The 18462-nt window shown below is 37.0% G+C and overlaps 1 protein-coding gene across 2 annotated transcripts in view; it reads right to left on the minus strand.

Annotated features, from left to right (window-relative positions):
- The window catches only part of CLIC2 (chloride intracellular channel 2), a 94812-nt gene that overhangs the window by 34410 nt on the left and 41940 nt on the right, over positions 1–18462 (minus strand). Inside the window, exon 1 of one of the 2 annotated variants that reach the window (XM_055267292.2) lies at positions 15449–15897. The exons of the other annotated variant lie outside the window; for it this stretch is intronic. Within the exon in view, the coding sequence (XP_055123267.1) occupies positions 15449–15505 (57 nt within the window). The 5' untranslated portion in view covers positions 15506–15897. Of the gene's footprint in view, positions 1–15448; positions 15898–18462 lie in introns of those variants that run through there. 2 annotated transcript variants of the gene reach the window in all.

Genomic DNA, 18462 nt, shown 5'->3' on the forward strand with positions numbered 1-18462 from the left:
GTGGTGCTCAATCTCTGCTAAGGGAAGACTGCCTCCTCAAGTGGGTCCCTGACCCCTGTCCCTCCTGACTGGAGACACCTCCCTGCAGGGGTCGACAGACACCTCATACAGGAGAGCTCCAGCTGGCATCTGGCAGGTGCCCCTCTGGGACAAAGCTTCCAGAGGAAGGAACAGAAGGCAATCTTTGCTGTTCTACAGCCTCCGCTGGTGATACCCAGGCAAATAGGGTCTGGAGTGGACCCCCAGCAAACTCCAGCAGACCTGCAGCAGAGGGTCCTGACTGTTAGAAGCAAAACTAAGAAACAGAAAAGAATAGCATCAACGTCAACAAAAAGGACGTCCACACAGAAGGTCACCATCCGAAGGTCACCACCATAAAAGACCAAAAGTAGATAAATCTACAAATATGAGGAAAAACCAGTGCAAAAATGCTGAAAATTCCAAAAACCAGAATGCCTCTTCTCCAAAGGATCACAACTCCTCGCTAGCAAGGGAACAAAACTGGATGGAGAATGAGTTTGATGAACTGACAGAAGTAGGCTTCAGAAGGTGGGTAATAACAAACTCCTCCAAGCTAAAGGAGCATGTTCTAACCCAATGCAAAGAAGCTAAGAACCTTGAAAAAAGGTTAGGCAAATTGCTAACTAGAAAAACCGGTATAGAGAAGAACATAAATGACCTAATGGAGCTGAAAAACACAGCACAAGAACTTCGTGAAGCATACACAAGTATCAATAGCCAAATCAATCAAGTGGAAGAAAGGATATCAGAGATTGAAGATCAACTTAATGAAATAAACCATGAAGACAAGATTAGAGAAAAAAGAATAAAAAGAAACAAACAAAGCCTCCAAGAAACATGGGACTATGTGAAAAGACCAAGCCTACGTTTGACTGGTGTACCTGAAAGTGACAGGGAGAATGGAACCAAGTTGGAAAACACTCTTCAGGATATTATCCAGGAGAACTTCCCCAACCTAGCAAGGCAGGCCAAGATTCAAATTCCAGAAATACAGAGAACACCACAAAGATACTCCTTGAGAAGAGCAACCCCAAGACACATAATTGTCAGATTCACCAAGGTTGAAATGAAGGAACAAATGTTAAGGGCAGCCAGAGAGAAAGGTTGGGTTACCCACAAAGGGAAGCCCATCAGACTAACAGCAGATCTCTCTGCAGAAACCCTACAAGCCAGAAGAGAGTGGGGGCCAATATTCAACATTCTTTAAAAAAACAATTTTCAACCAAGAATTTCATATCCAGACAAGCTAAGCTTCATAAGTGAAGGAAAAATAAAATCCTTTACAGACAAGCAAATGCTGAGAGATTTTGTCACCACCAGGCCTGCCTTTCAAGAGCTCCAGAAGGAAGCACTAAACATGGAAAAAAAAAAACCGGTACCAGCCACTGCAAAAACATACCAAGTTGTAAAGACCATTGACACTATGAAGAAACTGCATCAACTAATGGGCAAAATAACTAGCATCATAATGACAGGATCAAATTCACACATAACAATATTAACCTTGAATATAAATGGGCTAAATACCCCAATTAAAAGACACAGACCAGCAAATTGGATAAAGAGTCAAGACCCATCAGTGTGCTGTATTCAAGAGACCCATCTCATGTGCAAAGACAGACATAGGCTCAAAATAAAGGGATGGAGGAATATTAACCAAGCAAATGGAAAGAAAAAAAAAAAGCAGGGGTTGTAATCCTAGTCCCTGATAAAACAGACTTTAAACCAACAAAGATCAAAAAAGACAAAGAAGGGTATTACATAATGGTCAAGGAATCAATGCAACAAGAAGAGCTAACTATCCTAAATATATATGCACCCAATACAGGAGCACCCAGATTCATAAAGCAAGTTCTTAGAGACCTACAAAGAGACTTAGACTCCCACACAACAATAGTGGGAGACTTTAACACCCCACTGTCAACATTAGATCAACGAGACAGAAAATTAACAAGGATATTCAGGACTTGAACTCAGCTCTGGACCAAGCAGACCTAATAGACATCTACAAAACTCTCCACCCCAGATCAACAGAATATACATTCTTCTTAGCACCACATCACACTTATTCTAAAACTGGCCACATAATTGGAAGTAAAACACCCCTCAGCAAATGCAAAAGAATGGAAATCATGACAAACAGTCTCTCAGACTACAGTGAAATCAAATTAGAACTCAGGATTAAGAAACTCACTCAAAACCGCACAACTACATGGAAACTGAACAACCTGCTCCTGAATGACTACTGGGTAAATAATGAAATTAAGGCAGAAATAAAGATGTTCTTTGAAACTAATGAGAACAAAGACACAATGTACTGGAATCTCTGGGACATAGCTAAAGCAGTGTTTAGAGGGAAATTTATAGCACTAAATGCCTACATCAGAAAGCAGGAAAGATTTAAAATCAACACCCTAACATCACAATTAAAGGAACTAGAGAAGCAAGAGGAAACAAATTCAAAAGCTAGCAGAAGACAAGAAGCAACTAAGATCAGAGCACAAGTGAAGGAGGTAGAGACATGAAAAATCCTTAAAAAAAATCAATAAATCCAGGAGCTGGTTCTTTGAAAAGATGAACAAAATAGATTGACTGCTAGCCAGACTAATAAAGAAGAAAACCGAGAGGAATCAAATAGACACAATAAAAAACAATAAAGGGGATATCACCACTCATCCCACAGAAATACAAACTACCATCAGATAATACTGCAAACACCTCTACACAAATAAACTAGAAAATCTAAAAGAAATGCATAAATTCCTGGACACAGAAAGAAGTCAATCCCTGAATAGAACAATAACAAGTTCTGAAATTGAGGCAGTAATTAACAGTTTACCAACCAAAAAAGCACAGGATCAGACGGATTCACAGCCAAATTCTACCAGAGGTAGAAAGAGGAGCTGGTACCATTCCTTCTGAAACTATTCCAAACAATAGAAAAAGAGGGACTCCTCCCTAACTCATTTTATGATGCCAGTTTCATCCTGACACCAGAACCTGGCAGAGAGACACACACAAAAAGAAAATTTCATGCCAATATCCCTGATAAACATCGTTGTGAAAATCCTCAATAAAATACTGGCAAACTGAATCCAGCAGCACATCAAAAAGCTTATTCACCATGATCAAGTTGGCTTCATCCCTGGGATACAAGGCTGTTTCAACATACGTAAATCAATAAACATAATACACAATGTAAACAGAACCAATGACAAAAACCACATCATTGTCTCAATAGATGCATAAAAAGCCTTTGATAAAATTCAATATCCCTTCATGCTAAAAACTCTCAATCAACTAGTTATCGATGGAATGTATCTCAAAATAATAAGAGCTATCCATGAAAAACCCATAGCCAATATCATACTGAATGGGCAAAAGCTGGAAATATTCCCTTTGAAAACTGGCACAAGACAAGGATGCCCTCTCTCACCACTTCTATTCAACATAGCATTGGAAGTTCTGGCCAGGGCAATCAGGCAAGAGAAAGAAATAAAGCATATACAAATAGGAAGAGAGAAAGTCAAATTGTATCTGTTTGCAGATGACATGATTGTATATTTAGGAAACCCCGTTGTCTCAGCCCAAAAACTCCTTAAGCTGATAAGCAACTTCAGCAAAGTCTCAGGACACAAAATCAATGTGCAAAAATCACAAGCATTCCTATACACCCATAATAGATAGCCAAATCATGAGTGAACTCCCATTCACAATTGCTACAAAGAGAATAAAATACCTAGGAATACAACTTACAGGGGATGTGAAGGACCTCTTCAAGGAGAACTACAAACCACTGCTCAAGGAAATAAGAGAGGACACAACAAATGGAAAAACATTCCATGCTCATGGATAAGAAGAATCAATATCATGAAAATGGCCATACTGCCCAAAGTAATTTATAGATTCAATGCTATTCCCATCAAGCTACAATTGCCTTTCTTCACAGAATTGGAATATGTAACAAACCTGCACATTGTGCACATGTACCCTAAAACTTAAAGTATAATAATAAAAAAAAACTACTTTAAATTTCATATGGAACCCATAAAGAGCCTGTATAGCCAAGACAATCTGAAGCAAAAGCAAAAAACCAAAAACAAACAAACAAACAAACAAAAAACCAAAGCTGGAGACATCACGCTACTTGACTTCAAACTATACTACAAGGCTACAGTAACCAAAACAGCATGGTACTGGTACCAAAACAGATACATAGAACAATGGAACAGAACAGAGGCCTCAGAAATAATGCCACATATCTACAACCATCTGATCTTTGACAAACCTGATGAAAACAAGAAATGGGGAAAGGATTCCCTATTTAATAAATGGTGCTGGGAAAACTGGCTAGCCATATGCAGAAAACGGAATCTGGACCCCTTCCTTACACCTTATACAAAAATTAACTCAAGATGGATTAAAAACTTAAACATAAGACCTAAAACCATAAAAACCCTAGAAGAAAACCTAGGCAATACCATTCAGGACATAGGCATGGGTAAGGACTTCATGACTAAAACAACAAAAGCAATGGCAACAAAAGCCAAAATTGACAAATGGGATCTAATTAAACTAAAGAGCTTCTGCACAGCAAAAGAAACTGTCATCAGAGTGATCAGGCAACCTACAGAATGGAGAAAATTTTTGCAATCTATCCATCTGACAAAGGGCTAATATCCAGAATCTACAAGGAACTTAAACAAATTTACAAGGAACTTAAACAAATTTACAAGAAAAAACCAAACAACCCCATCAAAAAGTGGGCAAAGGATATGAACATCTCAAAAGAAGACATTTATGTGGCCAACAATCATATGAATAAAAGCTGATCATCACTGGCTATTAGAGAAATGCAAATCAAAACCACAGTGAGATACAATCTCACACCAGTTAAAACGGCAATCATTAAAAAGTCAGGAAACAACAGATGCTGGAGAGGATGTGGAGAAGTAGGAACACTTTTACACTGTTAGTGGGAATGTAAATTAGTTCAATCATTGTGGAAGACAGTGTGACAACTCCTCAAGGATCTAGAATCAGAAATACCATTTGACCCAGCAATCCCATTACTGGGTATATACCCAAAGGATTATAAATCATTCTACCATAAAGGCACATGCACACTTATGTTTACTGCAGCACTGTTTACAAGAGCAAAGACTTGGAACCAACCCAAAGGGGCATCAATGATAGAGTGGACAAAGAAAATGTGGCACAGATACACCATGGAATATTATGCAGCCATAAAAGAGAATTAGTTCATGTCCTTTGCGAAGACATGGATGAAGATGGAAACCATCATTCTCAGCAAACTAACACAAGAACAGAAAAGCAAACACCACATGTTCTCACTCATAAGTGGGAGTTGAACAATGAGAACACATGGAACACTGGAGCCTGTTGCGGAGTGGGGGGAAATGAGAGGGAGAGCATTACCTAATGCATGTGGAGCCCAAAACCTAGATGATGGGTTGATGGGTGCAGCAAACCACCATGGCACATGTATACCTATGTAACAAACCTGCACGTTCTGCACATGCATCCAAGAACTGACAGTATAATAAAAAAAGAAAATGTGATATATATATATACACACACACACACCATGGAATACTACTCAGCCATAAAAAGGCATTAAATAATGGCATTTGCAGCAACCTGGAAGGAATTGGAGACTATTATTCTAAGTGAAGTAACTCAGGAATGGAAAACCAAACATGGTATGTTCTCACTTATAATTGGGAGCTAAGCTATGAGGACGCAAAGACATAAGAATGATACAATGGACTTTGAAGACTCAGAGAAAGGGGTGGGGGAGTGAGGATAAAAAACTATGCATTGGGTACAGTGTACACTGCTTGGGTGATGGGTGCACCAATATCTCTGAAATCACTACTACATATCTTATTCATGTAACCAAACTTCACCTGTTCCCCAAAAACCCATCAAAAAATAAATAATTTTTTTAAAAAGAAACAAAATCGTTGTGTTGTATACATTGAATATATACAATCTTTATTTGCCAATTAAATACTCTAAAATAAAAAAGGAAAAAAGAAAACGAGCAAAGGACATGGATAGACATTGCACTGAAGAGGACATACAGATGACAAATAAGCACACAAAATGTTCAATTTTATTAGCCTTTTGGGAAATGCAAATTTAAACAATAAAATGTCACTACACACCTTTCAAAATAGTTAAGATAATAATAGTGACAACACAAAATGCTGGTAAGAATGGACAGAAATATTGCTGGTTTTAATGTAAAATAGTATGACCACACTGGAAAGCACTTTGGCAATTTCTTACAAATCTAAACATGCAGCTGCTATGCGACCAAACAACTAGACCCTTTGGCATTTATCTCAGAGAAATGAAAACTTATGTCCATAAAGAAACCTGTAAAAGAGGATTTATACAGCCTTGTTTGTAATAACCCAAAACTAGTGACAACCAAAATGTCCTTCAACAGCTGAATAATTAAACAAACTGTGGCATATCAGTATCATGGAGTAGTACTCAGCAATAAAAAGGATCGAACTGTTGATACACACAACAACTTGGATGAAGTTCCAGGGAATTATGCTGAGTGGGGGAAAAAAAGACAATCCCAAAAGGTGATATACTGTATTATTCCATTTACATAACATTCTTGACATGATAAAATTATCAAAGCAGAAAAGAGATTAATGGTTGAGGGATTGGATGAGACACAAGTGGATGTGGCTTTAAAAGGGCAACACGGATCTGTGTAGTGATGAAAATTTTCTGTATCTGACTGCATCAATGTCAATAATGTCCTGGTTTTCTTATCGTACTATAATTTTACAAGATGTTATCATTAAGGGAAACTTGGTAAAGGGCACACAGCATCTCTCTGTATTATTTCTTAAAACTGCATGTGAATCTTCAACTATCTCAACATAACACCTTAGTTTTAAAAAATTTTAGTCATAGGAAACCAAGACACACATACACACAGAGAATATATTTAATGTTATAGAAATAAATTCATAATACATTGTTAAATATATTTTGCAAAACAATGTATTAAAAAAATGGCAAAAAGCGCAATTAATTTTGAACCAACTTAATATATGAAATAACCTCTTTTTGATGAATGTATTTATCTATATATGTGAAGAAATAAAGCATAAAAGGCTATACACGTAAATGTTAAAGTGAGTGGTATCATGGATGATTTTTATTGATTTTATTTTCACTTAGTGATATTTTGTAATTTATTTAACTAAAATAAAATAAAGTCACTTTAAAAAAAAAGAATGAGATCACGTCCTTTATAGGAACATGAATGGAGCTAGAAACCATTATCCCTAGCAAATTAATGCAGCAACAGAAGACCAAATACCACACATTCTCACTTACAAGTGGCAGCTAAAAGATGAGAATACATGGACTCATAAAAGGAAACAACAGACACTAGGGCCCATCGGAGGGCGGAGGGTGGGAGGAAGGAATAGATCAGAAAAAAAACAATAGCTAATGGTTACTAGGCTTAATACCTGGGTGATGAAATAATTTGTACAACAAACACCCATGACACAAGTTTACCTATATAACAAATCTGCACATGTACCCCTGTACTTAAAAGTGAAAACAAAAACAAAACGAAAGATCGTTTATCATGACCAAGTGCAATTTATTACAGTGATGCAAGAATGGTTCAACATACACACATCAATTAATGAGATACATCATATCAACAGAATGAAGAACAAAAACCTTATGATCATTTTAATTGTTGCTGAAAAAGCATTTGATAATATTAAACATCCCTTTATGACAAAAAACCCTCAAAAACATGGGTATAGAAGGAACATACCTCAACAGAATAAAAGCCATATATGACAAATCCATAGCTAGTATCATACTGAATGGAGAAAAGCTGAAAGCCTGTCCTCTAAGATTGGGAACATAACAAGGATGCCCACTTTCATCACTGTTATTCAACATAGTACTGGAAGTCCTAGCCAGAGCAATCAGACAAGATAAAGAAATAAAAAGACTTCCAAACTGGAAAGGAGGAAGTCAAATTACCTTGTTTGCAGATGATATGATATCATATTTGGAAAAACCTAAACACTCCAATGAAAACTCTTAAAGTTGATAAATTCAGTAAAGTTGCAGGTTACAAAATCAATGTACAAAAATCAGTGACATATATGCCAACAGTGAACAATCTGAAAAAAAATCAAGAAAGTAATTCCATTTGCAATAGCTACAAATGAAATAAAGTACATAGTAATTAACAAAAATACTAAAAGATTTCTACATGAAAACTATAAAACATTGATACAAGAAATTGAAAAAGACACACAAAAATGGAAAGATATTCTATATTTATGAATTGTAAGAATAAATGTAGTTAAGACGTCCATAGTACCCACAGCAATCTATAGATTTAATGCAATCCCTATCAAAATGACAAAGACATTATTCACAGAATTTTAAAAAATCCTAATATTTTTTCATGTGTTTTTTGGCTGCATAAATGTCTTCTTTTGAGAAGCATCTGTTCATGTCCTTCGCCCACTTTTTGATGTGGTTGTTCGTTTTTTTCTTGTAAATTTGTTTGAGTTCATTGTAGATTCTGGATATTAGCCCTTTGTCAGATGAGTAGGTTGCGAAAATTTTCTCCCATTTTGTAGGTTGCCTGTTCACTCTGACGGTAGTTTCTTTTGCTGTGCAGAAGCTCTTTAGTTTAATGAGATCCCATTTGTCAATTTTGGCTTTTGTTGCCATTGCTTTTGGTGTTTTAGACATGAAGTCCTTGCCCATGCCTATGTCCTGAATGGTATTGCCTAGGTTTTCTTCTAGGGTTTTTATGGTTTTAGGTCTAACATTTAAGTCTTTAATCCATCTTGAATTAATTTTTGTATAAGGTGTAAGGAAGGGATCCAGTTTCAGCTTTCTACATATGGCTAGCCAGTTTTCCCAGCACCATTTATTAAATAGGGATAGCATTAGGAGATACACCTAATGCTAAATGACGAGTTAATGGGTGCAGCACACCAACGTGGCACATGTATACATATGTAACAAACCTGCACATTGTGCACATGTACCCTAAAACTTAAAGTATAATAAAATAAAATAAAGTAAAAAAACCTATTCACTAAAAAAAAAACCCTAATATTTATATGGAACTAGGAAAGACCCAGAATAGCCAAAGCTATCTCCTAAGCAATACCTGACTTCAAATTATACTACAGAGCTATAGTAACCAACATGGCATGGTCCTGGCATAAAAAAAGACACATAGCTCAGTGGAAAAGAATGGAGAACCTGGAGATAAGTCCATACATTTACAGTGAACTCATTTTCAGGAAAGGTGCCAAGATCATACACTGGGGAAAGGTGCTGGGAAAACTGGATATCCATATGCAAAAGAATGAAACTAGACCCTTATCTCTCACCATATACAAAAAATCAAATACAAATGGATTAAAGACTTAAATCTAAGACCTGAAACTATGAAACTACTAAAAGAAAGCATTAGGGAAACTCTCCAAGACATTGGAGTGGGCAGAGATTTCTTGAATAATATGCCATAAATACAGGCAAGCAAAGCAAAAATGGACGAATGGGATCACATCAAGTTAACAAGCTTCTGCACAGCAAAGGAATCAACAATGTGCAAAGACGACCCACAGAATGGGAGAAAGTATTTGCAAACCACCTATCTGACAAGGGATTAATAACCAGAATATATAAGGAGCTCAAATAACTCTATAGGAAAAAATCTAATACTGTGTTTGACAAATGGACAAAAGATGTGAATAGGCATTCCTCAAAAGAAGATATACAAATGGTGAAGAGCCATATGAAAACATGCTCAATGTCATTGATCATCAGAGAAATTCAAATCAAAACTACAATGAGATATCATCTTAGCTCAGTTATTAGGTTGGTGCAAAAGTAATTGCAGTTTTGCCATTACTTTCAATTGCAAAAACCGCAATTACTTTTGCACCAACCTAATAAAATGGCTTTTATCCAAAAGACAGGAAATAACAAACGCTGGCGAGGATATGCAGAAAAGGGAATCCTCATACACTGTTGATGGGAATGTAAATTAGTACAACCACTATGGGGAACAGTTTGGAGGTTCCTCAAAAAAATAAAAATAGAGCTACCTTATGATCCAGCAATCCCACTGCTAGGTATCTACCCCAAAGAAAGGAAATCAGCATATCACGGAGATCTCTGCACTCCCATGTTCATTGCAGTACTATTCACAATAGCCAAGATTTGGAAGCAACCTAAATATCCCATCAACAGATGAATGGATAAAGAAAATGTGGGCATATACACAACAGAGTACTACTCAACCATAAAAAAGAATGAGATTCAGTCATTTGCAACAACATGGATGGAACTGGACATCACATATTACATAAAATAAGCCAGGCACAGAAAGACAAACTTCACGCGTTCTCACTTATTTGTGAGAGCTAAGAACAAAAACATTTGAACTCATAGAGAGAGAGAGTGGAAGGATGGCTACTAGAGGCTGGGAAGGGTAGTGAGGCTGTCTGTGTGGGGAAGTGAAGAGTGTTAATGGGTACAAAAAATAGCTAGGAAGGATGAATAACACCTAGTATTTGCTAGCACAATAAGGTGACTGCAGTGAAAAATAATTTAATTGTACATTTAAAAATAACCAAAACAGTATAATTGAATTGTTTGTAACCCAAAAGATAAATGCTTGAGGGGATGGATACCCCATTTACCTGATGTGATTATTACATGTTGCATGCCTGTATCAAAATATTCCATGCAACCCATAAATATATATACCTACTATGTACTCACAAAAATTAAAAATTGAAGTTAAAAAACAATTAAAATGGGGAAGACATTTGAACACTTTACAAAGGAAGATATACAGATGATAAATAAGGACATGAAAAGATGCCCAATATCATTAGACATGTCGGAAAGGCAAATTAAAACCACAGTGAGATACCATGATAAACACATTAGAATAACTGAAATGAAAAAGAATGACCATACCAAGTGTTGAGAGGAAAGTGGAGCAAGTGGAACTCTCACATAATGAAGTGAAGTGTAAAATGGTACAACTGCTTTTTAAAATATTTTGTCAAAGTTAAACATGTACCTATAACATGATCCAGCAATTCCAATCTTAGGTATTTATGCAAGAGAAATGAAAGCATATTGCCATAGAAATGTGTACACGAATACTTATAGCAATATTCACAATAGCCCCAAAATGGAAAAAATCCAAAAGTCTTTCAATGGATGAATGAATAAACACATTATGATATATCCATACAATGGGATGCTTCAGTAATAAAAAGGAATGAGATATTGAAACACACAACATGGGTGCATCTCAAAATAATTGTGCTGAGTGAAAGACGGCAGGCACAAAAGCGTACATACTGTATAATTTCATCTACAGAAAATTCTAGAAAATGTAAGGCTAACAGAAAGCAGATCAATGGTTGGCTGTGGCAGAGAGAGGTAAAGGGTAGGGTAGAGAAGACTAACTGCAAAGAGACACAAGGGAACTTTCTGAGGTGATGGACGTATTCTATATTTTGATTGGAATGGTGGTTATATGTGTATATACATTTGTCAAGTTATTGAACTGTATACTTAAATGCACTCATTTTATTTTATGTAAATTTTACTTTGATAAAATATATGAAAATAGAGAAGTTCAAAAAGAAGAACAAAAAACACCCCCAAATAAATGATATTATGCAGAGGTTGCAGACATTGCAATGACAAAGTAAGGGTATGACTATGGGAAGAAACACCTGAGAGATGATGAGGACTAAGATCCCTGGAGGAGGGAAAGTCAGGGATCTGAGGGGCTAGAGTGTTGGAAGAATCATCTGTGTAGAGATTAAAATCACCAAGAATTACGATAGGAAAGACTAGAGAGAGTAGCCTATAGAAGGAAATAAAAGGCACTTCATCTTACGGCTGCTCTGATCTATTATGCGTAGAATTATTAAGGTCCAGAAACACTGGACAAAATTTCAATTTTTTGACAAAATTTTCTTTCCCTGATAGTGGATGTGACAAAGAAAATGATATTGTTGATCTTTGTGACGGCAGGGTGTGAAGAGGAATGGGAAGAGGCAACCAACCTTACCAGCTGCATTTGTTTTGTAATAGAAGTCAGACTAAGGATCCAATCAAAACTAGGTTTAGTGAGTGGAAACATGATTAAGGGTGAGAGGCAGGAAGAAGAATGGAGTCTGATAATAGATACAGCAGGAAGGGTGGATCGCCTTTGGCAAAAGGAAAATCAAAACACTGAGGTGTGGGGGAAATGCAGTAAAGTTTTACAGGAAAACTGAAGGGTTTTTTTGTTCTGTTATGCTGCTTTAAAGTGCCATCACATACAATTTTAGGATATAAATTCGCTAGCCTGATTGATGAATTACTGATCTCTTAATTATCTTCAGCTGGCAAAGACAGGCTGCGGCCATTCACCAAAACAATTTTTTCTCTTTGTGTTTGTGATCTAAGTTTTCAAACACGAAAAATAATAATGGCAACAATAGTTAACATTTATATAGTGTTTACTACATTGCCAACTACTGTGCTTTATATACTTGTTTTATTTAATCCTTACAAATAGGATGATGCTATGAGGTAGGCTCTGTTATTACACTTGTTTTACAGGTGAGGAAACTGAGGCTCAGACAGGCTGACTTGCTCAAGTACAGTCGGCTAATCAAGAATTGATGACACACATCCTCTGCTCACTTAGCATTCAGGACCAGGACTATATCCTCCAGACACCATACTCTTAAACACTGCCTTCTCTCATTTAATAGTTTTGTCAAATTTTTATATTAATCAGTCTTTATGAGTATTTATAATAGCTATAAGATACTTTGAAATGGTCTGAACACTCAGAAAAGAGTATCATCTCTTCCCTCTTTCCCCTACACGTTAAAAAAAAGTTTTTGACAAAAGTATTACATTCAGAATTTTGGCCCAAATGTTAGATTCCATAATTTTATGTACAAATATACTAAAACTTAATTTTAGAGTCTTTGGTACATAATGCAAACATTCCATTTAACAACAAAAAACAAATCATTAAGATTATTTCATCCCTGCACTTAGAGAAAATAAAATGTGTGTTATGAAATCCTTTGTTCTTAGTTATTGGATAGAAACCTTGCTCAAATCATTCAGAGCTAAAAGACAATGTTTTTATTGACTACACAGAACACATAGATATTGTTGTATAAATTCTTAATTGTGACAGGAGAATGCTTAATCTCTTGTAGTAATGCCTTTTAAAAATTACTTATTAGCACTTTTAGTCCTTCTCAACCCCTATTTCCCCTCCCAGTATCTTCCACGAAACTTCTAGAGATCTGTGGAACACAGCTTAAAATAAAACAAAAACCTGGACCAGATGATATTTGAGGTTCTTCCAGAAAATCTGTAATTTGTATGAATGTCATTAGATAAGCTTACATCTAAAGCACTCCACCTGAAAAAATTCTGGACTAGTTTACTAAAAAGTTCACACAACTGAAAACAATTGAATAATATTAGACATAGCTATTTTAAAGGATTAGAATTCTAACTCTGCCACTAACTAGCTCTGTGACCTTGGACAAAGTTACTTAGCTGCTCTTTGCTTTAATTTCTGTATTCATAAAAGAGGGTTAATAATAAACCACTTAGCACAGTGCCTACCATATAGTAAGTACTCAATAAATTATTGGTTACTTTGAAAGTTATTATTTAATTCAACATTTTCTCATCCATGTGTGACTTGCTAAAGTTTGCTGTCCAGATTACCACCCAAATATGAAAAGCCTATGAAGATAAACACATAGGTCAAAGCCAACAATTGATTTAAGGAGTCTAATTGAGTTGAATGAACAGTTCAGACAAAGGGAACACTTTAGTTACCCAGTAAAGAGACATTACTTCTGATTTGGAATTGGTAAATGTAAAAAGCCAGTTAGGAAATTACAGCTCATTTATATCCTATCTGAGCAGTTATATGTTTTGCTACAACCCAGAGATAGGAGAAGTTGCTCTTATGCCTGATAGTTTAGCAAACACTTAATTGCATTACCTAGCACTGCAGGAATTCAAGGGTCTTTCTCTTACAATTTTGAAAAGACAGGTTGATGATGTCCTTGGTGTATATATGTGACAAGCTGTTAAATAATCTAACTGGCTGTAAAAGCATTACTTTTGCCAATAGGTATTTAACTTAACATTTGGTAAGTATATCTTATTTTATGTCTTTGTAAGCCATCAGGAAGCTGTATAGTTTTAGAGGCAAGTTACTTAAACTTTAATGCCTTAGTTTATCTATCTAGAAATGATGAGAACAACATTATAATATTGTAATAACTAAAACTTGCAATGAAGTAGTAATAACTACTACTATCACTACTACTACTGATGATGCTAGTACTATACAAGCACCATTAATAACAACCTATCTCCTAAGTTGTTAGGACTAAATTAGGTAACATATGTAAAGTGTTTAGAAAAGAGCCAGGCACAGTATGAGTTTGTTATTGTTCTTATTATCCTGAATACTTCCAATAGTCAGTGAAAATAAAGGGAAAAGCTACACAGTTAATGTAAGCGAGGATTTAGTAAGCTATTTAATTTCTACTGGGAATAACCCATATAAATTTTTCTTTCTTGATGAGCTAATTTGGAAACACATGTTCCTTTCTCTTGAATTAGGGGTTTTCCAAAGTGCTTTTCTGAAAAGTTAAGACATGTTAAAAAAAAAAAAAAAAACTCCATGGCAGACCAAAAAGAAGAAGCAGAGCATTCTAAAATGTCCCCCTCCTCACATAACAAGCACACAGACTCCTGGTTTTTTTCTCCCACAGTGTCCATGTGACCCTGCTGTGATGTCTGTCCATTGCAGAAGTTTAGAAAGTTCTGTCTGGGCTATGTGTGGGAATGGAGTTCTCAGGTCATTCTCGGCCCTCTCCTCTACCCAGTCAGGCCTTCCAAAACCTGTCTCATAAAACACAGATTTTGAGACTTGGAAAGCCCTTAAGGATCATCTTGTCATGCTCCTTCATTGTATAGATGGAGAAACAAAAGTCTGGAGAGAGGGAGGGATTTTTCTAAGGTTATATAGGAAGCCATTGAGAATATAATTTAGTCGCTCACTACAAACCAGTCTAGTGCTTTTCCACCATATCACCTTGCCTTTTTCAGAAGAGATCTGTTTTCCAGTTGTCATCTAAGAACAGTCACACACCCGGGCATTCTTCTAGAACTCAGAGTAGGAAAATAATCACAACAGTCTTTCCTATCTCTAGCCCAAATGTGGAGAATTTTTAAAGACATTGGACTTCAGTGTCAAAAACTAATATATTCTACATGCAGTTATTATAGCTGGAAAACTTACCTTTACAAAAAGCTCAATCTCAGGGTCCACTTGAGTGCTGGGCCTCAGGCCTGACATCTTTGTCTTTACTGCCAGTTGTCAGCCTCCTGCCTCCTGTAGAGTCCACAATACTTGTAGACTCTTTTCTCAATTTTATCCAAAGACTCAAATAATGTTGGTGCTTTAAGAAGAGAGTCTAGCTTGTAGTGGCCTGAGTCAGACCTGGAGCCAGTCTCTTCTCTCAAGAGGTGTGACGCAGAAAATTCTAGATGCTTAAGTGAAGCTCTTGAAATCGTTTTCCTTCTTCCTCGTGACCTAACATTTAAATCAAGGAGGAGCCAAAGGGGTGTGTATAAACTGGCTGGCTAGAAGGGTGGGGGTGTTTCCAGAGAGGCTTCAATGCCATGAGTCAGCACAGGAGAAACACATGCACACAAACACACACATGCAGTGCTAGCTTCTATATATCAAGCAGACCAGATGTTTTCTAGAGCCTCCCTTTGAGACCTGGGCTCCATGCCCAGAAAAGGGCCTCTTATTGGTGTTCCTGTAACTTGAAAGCACTTCCAGGAAAAGGGCCAGAAATGACTTGGATTTTTATTATTGAAAAGGATGTTTATCCAATGATACTGTCTAAAAGAGGGTTAAAAAATTGTACTTTATTAAATGTTTCCACCCCCAATTCTACTGCTCACACAGCCAGATTTCTGTTCTGGGTTGCAAATTTCACTTCTCTCTACAACCAGGGAATGTTCACTGGGGTGGGTGAGTCTGGGGGCTTGTTTAGTGTGCCCCACCTAGTTCTTTATTTCTTGGATGCTCGGACTGGAACAGATCACTTCCTTGTTTTGGCATCTGTGTCAGGAACCATGATTAGTTCTGTATTTCTGCTTGTCAACCCTGGGAACAGCAGCAAAACCAGTCAAACGGATCACTCTGTGTCTGCAATGTTTCTGACAGCTGTATCTGATGCCTCCAGGGGCTGGAAGAGGGACCCCGGGATTAACAAATCTCTTTGTTGGGAAGAGTCTCTTCCTGCTTGGAGCCAAACTGAACATAGATCCATCAGTTGGGCACCACTGTGATCCTCTTTCTATAACACCAAGCATTCCCCATGCTCATATGGGCTGTACATGGACCTGCCATTGCCCTGTGTAAAGATTTATAGGATAAGAGGCTCTTGAAAAAACCCAGCCTGCTCCATACCTGTAGGTTCTAGGGAAGGAGTGGCTGATATGTAGGTGAGTGTTCTTCTGCATGAGGGAAAGACCTTATGATTTCCCAAATGGTTTGAAAAGTGAGAAAAAAATTATGCTGGACATCTGCTGAGCCAACCTGAAGGGTGAGTTTTGCACTGGCTTATGTGGCAGGACCTGGTGTCTGCCTTGCTTAGCCATATTTTTACTCTATTCATCATACTCTGTTCGTTCACTCCAAAGGCAATCAATGAATGTCAACTCTGTGCCAGGATGCTGATCCATTCACTGAGATTGGCAGCACAGGAGGACAGCCAGTTCGGGAGGACAACAGGAATTCAACTTTAAGCATACTCAGTCTGAGGCCTCCTCACCTTTCCCCACTCCCTATATCTAACTGCTACAAAATCTTGTCACTTCTACATCCTGAATATTTTAAAAAATCCATCCACTTCTCTTTGCCCCTATGACTACTCCAAATTTCAAGCCAGCAATATTCTTTTTTAACTGATTTAAAAATTTTTATTTTAAAAGACCAAATGGTTGCATGACCCTCGACTCTCATGGGAAAACCACAAGCCTTACTATCACCACCACCACCACAGCAACAACAACAAACAGCCTAATGACCTCTGTATGATCCCTAATAAACTGTCAAAGTAAGGAGATGAAAGTTCTCTTTTTTTCTTGATGCTCAGAGTGTTTAAATATTGTATTTAGGATAATTTACATGCCATAAATTTCACATATTTAAAGTGACTTTATAAATTTATTGGGTGGTGCAACCACCATTATAATCTAATTTTAGAACACCTGCATCACATGAGTGACATCTTTCTTACCCATTTGTAATCAATCTTCATTACCACTCCCAGTATTAGGCAACCATTAATCTACTTTCTGTGCCTATGGATTTGCCTATTCTAGATATTTCATATAAATGTTGTGTTAGTCCCTTTTTGCTTTGCTATAAAGAAATACTTGAGGCTGAGTAATTTATAAAGAAAAGAGGTTTAATTGGTTCATGATTCTGCAGGCTGTATAGAAAGCATGGTGCCAGCATCTGCTTCTGGTGAGAGCCTCAGGAAGCTTCCGATCATGGCAGAAGGTAGAGTGGGAGCATGCATCTCACATGATGAAAGTGGAAGGAGGAGAGAAAGTGGTGGGGGGACATGCCACACTCTTTTAAACAACCAACTCTTGCATGAATTCAGAGGGAGAACTCACTCATTACTGTGAGAGTGGTACCAAACCACCCATGAAGGACCTGCCCCCATGATGAAAACACCTCCCACCAGGCCCTACCAAAACTTGTTTGCTCTTTGCTTTGTTTGCTTATAATAGTCATTCCAGTGGCTGTGAAGCGGTATCTTACGGTGATTTTTTCCAATTTTAAAAATGGATTTAGAGGGCACAAGTGCAGATTTCTTACATGCATATATCACATCGTGGTGGAGTCTGGGCTTTTAGTGTACCCATCATCTGAATAGTGAACATTGTACCCAAGAGGTACTTTTTCAACCATTGTCAACTTGCCACCCTTTTGTAGTCTCCAGTATCTATTATTCTACTCTATATGTCCATGTGTACCCATTGTTATGCTCTCACTTACAAGTGAGAATATGTGATATCTGACTTTCTGTTTCTGAATTATTTTACTTAAGATAACTATGTACTCCAGTTCCACCCATGTTACTGCAAAACACACTTCATTATTTTTTATGGTTGCATAGTATTCCATGTAAATGTAAAATGTAGATGGGTAGATGCCCAGTAGTGAGATTGCTGGATCAAATGGTAGTTCTGTGTTTAGTTCTTTGAGAAATCTCCATACTGTTT

Source organism: Symphalangus syndactylus, chromosome X, assembly GCF_028878055.3.
Source record: "Symphalangus syndactylus isolate Jambi chromosome X, NHGRI_mSymSyn1-v2.1_pri, whole genome shotgun sequence".
NCBI lineage: Eukaryota > Metazoa > Chordata > Mammalia > Primates > Hylobatidae > Symphalangus > Symphalangus syndactylus.